This window comes from Diabrotica virgifera, chromosome 9 (assembly GCF_917563875.1).
Source record: "Diabrotica virgifera virgifera chromosome 9, PGI_DIABVI_V3a".
NCBI lineage: Eukaryota > Metazoa > Arthropoda > Insecta > Coleoptera > Chrysomelidae > Diabrotica > Diabrotica virgifera.
In genome coordinates this window covers 121,252,362-121,255,705 of record NC_065451.1, presented here as the reverse complement: position 1 = coordinate 121,255,705, position 3,344 = coordinate 121,252,362, and the positions used below count along the sequence as shown (strand labels likewise).

The following is a 3,344-nucleotide window of genomic DNA, read 5'->3' as shown; positions in this document are numbered from 1 at the left end:
TTACCCTCTCCAGGTTTTCGACTGTCGGTGATTGACCCTGCATCATGCTAACTCTCCATTTGATCAGCTCCTCGTATACTTTCCAGTCATTTCCATCGCCGCATCCGCCTGCCGACGTACCAGACGCGCGGACTGCGTTAGTAGTTCCCGCCCCGACTATCGAGAATCCGATGTACTGATGCTCCGTTCCGGTGTAGTCTGGTAAAACCTTCCAGCCTCTTGCTTTCGCCGCTATTCCTTGTGTCGCCATAGTCACGTCGATGTACGTACCTGTACCTCTCCTAACAAACGTAGGCGCCAGACCTGTGTTCAGTACTACTAGATCCAGAGTACCCACCCAGTCGGTCAGTATCCTGCCGCGAGTGTCGGTGATAGGAGATCCCCACTCCGCTGCTTTTGCATTAAAGTCTCCCAGCACTATGCATTCTCCTCCTGTGTTCCCCACTTCCTGCATGATCTCGTCCATCTTCCTCTCATACTCACCCACTGTTATGTTCGGAGAAACATAACAGCAGACCAGCTGCATCTTCTCCATCCGGACGATCACGTATCCTTCCTTCGGTTTAATTTCATACACTCGCAGCTTTCTATTGTAGATTCGTGCAGCGGCCCTTCCAGTCGTATCCACAAACCATCCTCTTTTCTTAGCCGCTGTTGGGTTTGGCTCCGCCGTCACCAGCACGTCGATATTCTTTTCTACGGCGGCAGCCTCGGCGAGAGCATGTGCTAATCTCGCCGTTCCCACGTTCGTTTGTAGTACTCTCAGCTCTCGGATCTTATTTCCTGTGTTCGCCATTTCTTAGACTCGGACTTCTTTCACGCTCTCTTTCATACTGTTTCCACTCGCGCGCTCTTCCTGGGACTAGTCCTTAGTGGTCCCTACTTTCAACCAGTCGGTTGAACTTTGGACATCTTCTTGAATTCGCCACATGCCCGGTCACATCGCAGTTGAGACATCTGATTGTTTCTGTCTTGCATTCCGACGCTATGTGACCCTCTTTGCCGCATCGGAAGCAACATCCTCTTCTGTTCTGCCCTTTACAGTTCCATTGCTTGTGTCCAAAGTCTAGGCATCTCAAGCATCTTGGTATTTCTGTCCTTGCTTCTATGACCCGACAGGAGGTATACTCTACCCTAATTCTTCTCATTCTTAGGATCTTTTCGGCCGCGTCTTCGTCGACATCCATCACTGCACTCATCATCCCTCTTTCTCCACCCCGTGTCTCGGTCCAGGTTTTTACTATGTCACATGCCCGCTCTTTACCTGCTGCTTCCTCTGTGGCCTTTTGGATCACATCCTCCGTTGTGTTGGGTGGGATTTCTTGCATCAAGATTCTTCTCTTTACGACGCCCCCTTTTGCCACTGCTCTCGACACACATGTGCTACCAGAGAGGAGTTTCTTCACTTCCTCCGCCATTTCCCTTCCTCCTCCCAGTTCCAGTGATATTCCTTGATTTCTGGTCTGTCTGATCCTTTTTATGTCGATGGATTTTCTTCCTGTGAGGTTACTTTTCACTTCTGTCATAAGGTCCGCAAATGATTTTTCCTTGTTTTTGCTGATAAGTACTACTCCACATTGTTCTCTGGGCTTGGTGTTAATGTTTGCCCACCCTCTTCTGGATTTTTTGCCTAGGAGCGTGATCTTCACACCCCTTCCTCTTGCTGCCCACTCCAGGATTCTCCTCGATGTCTCAACTCCTAGTGATGTTGGCGTGTGGATTCCCACTCTTTCTCTTCCTAGCTCCTCCATCTTCTGTACCAGTTTCCTGCATGTCTTAAGGAACTTCACCGACTCGAGTTCTTCCTTCTTGTTTGGGAGAAGTTTGAATCCATATTTCTCCTTGTCAATCCACGTTCCATCTACATGAGCAGACATCGTGACCCTCACAGTTCCCAGGCCTCCATCCTCATCTACTTCCGCTGGAACACCTGGTAGGTCAGGAAACATACCTTTCACCGTTTCCATGGCTTTTTTGTCCTCGTCGTTGTTGGTAACAAATACTGCCACGTCTGCTGCTATATCAGAGATGTCCCTCTCTTTCACTTCAGTTCTTTGGAAGACTTCCTCCGGCCAGTCCTCATTTAACAACTCTGTTATTTCCTCGTACTCGCATATTGCCATTTTTTCCGTGATGGCGTCCACCCTCCTTTTAATGGCTTCTGGGTTCTCTAGGTCCACTTGAACACCCATTGTCGCCATTTTCTTGACTTTCAAGGGCTCCATGTTCGTCTGCACACTTCTGGATGTCGTGCAAACAGACTTCCTTGGAACCTCTTCTTTCTTCTTGCTTTCCTCCAGTTCCTCGGTATAATCGAACAACCGGTTTCTCAGGTTGTCGACCTCCTGCTTTATGGCAACCCTTGTATTTGGCACCTCAACCATGAGTTTTTCAAGGGCCGCTACACTATCCTGGAGGCGTTCCAACTTTGTTCTTGCATTACAGTTGGGTGTTTGCTCCTCTTCCTCCGATTCGTCATCGGAACTGCTGTCAGAGCTGCTCGATTCCCCTTCTTCCCTTGCGTTTTCTTTCCCTTGACTCTTCGCTTTATTTTTTTCGTCCTTCTGTCTGTTCTCTTCTCCCTCTTTTTCTCTTCCTATTCTCTTTCTTTCTTCTTCTTTCTTGGTTTGCAGTTCCTCTCTTACTTCCCTTGTTTCCCTCTTACCTTCTCTTTCTTTTCCCTTGCTTCTGTTTGCGCTGGTTCTAGATCCGGGGTCTTCCTTTTCTTCCACTTCTCTTCTCCATGTTCTCCTGTTTTCTTTTTCGCCCCCGCTGCTCTCTCTTCCGCCTTTTTTGTTTTTCTTTTTTTGTCCCATCTTCCTTCCCACGAGTTGGGTCGTGTTGATCTGTCCAGTGGGGCAGTGCGCCCTTGCCCCGCCAAGGCTGTTTTCCCCTCGGGTTCGCCATCTCCCTTAGGCATCGCTTGTAGCCCACTACGTTACCCCTGGGCCATGCACCCCTTCGGCACGATGGTGTTACACCTTGAGGTTGGGGTGGCGGTATACTAGGATGGTGCATAGCCGCAATCCCTATGCATATCCGTTTGTTTTCAGTGGTTTCCTCCACTGGTTTTTAAATTCGTGGAGGTTTTCTCCTCGGGTATAGGTTTGGGTATCAGGACGTGTTTGATGGTAGGGGTGGGTGTCATATGATAGTTGGGGGGTAATAACTATCACACAGGGACAGGTTAGGAGCTGGGTTGAAGGACAGCGGTCAGCTGCTCCAATTTGTCGCCTTTTACGATGAGCAGGAGAAGCTGTGGAGGTATTCTACTTGAGAGACCCGCCTCCACACGGGGAGTTGAAATCCAGCCTGAAACCCATCCGCCTCTCGAAGTCTCCCCT

General features: G+C 49.4%; 1 protein-coding gene across 1 annotated transcript; it reads right to left on the bottom strand.

Annotated features, from left to right (window-relative positions):
* Positions 1-869: 869 nt before the first annotated feature.
* On the bottom strand, positions 870-2,816 carry LOC114340649 (uncharacterized). Its single transcript, XM_028291425.2, has one exon. It carries the CDS (start codon positions 2,814-2,816, stop codon positions 870-872), a length of 1,947 nt encoding a protein of 648 aa, XP_028147226.2.
* Positions 2,817-3,344: the final 528 nt, after the last annotated feature.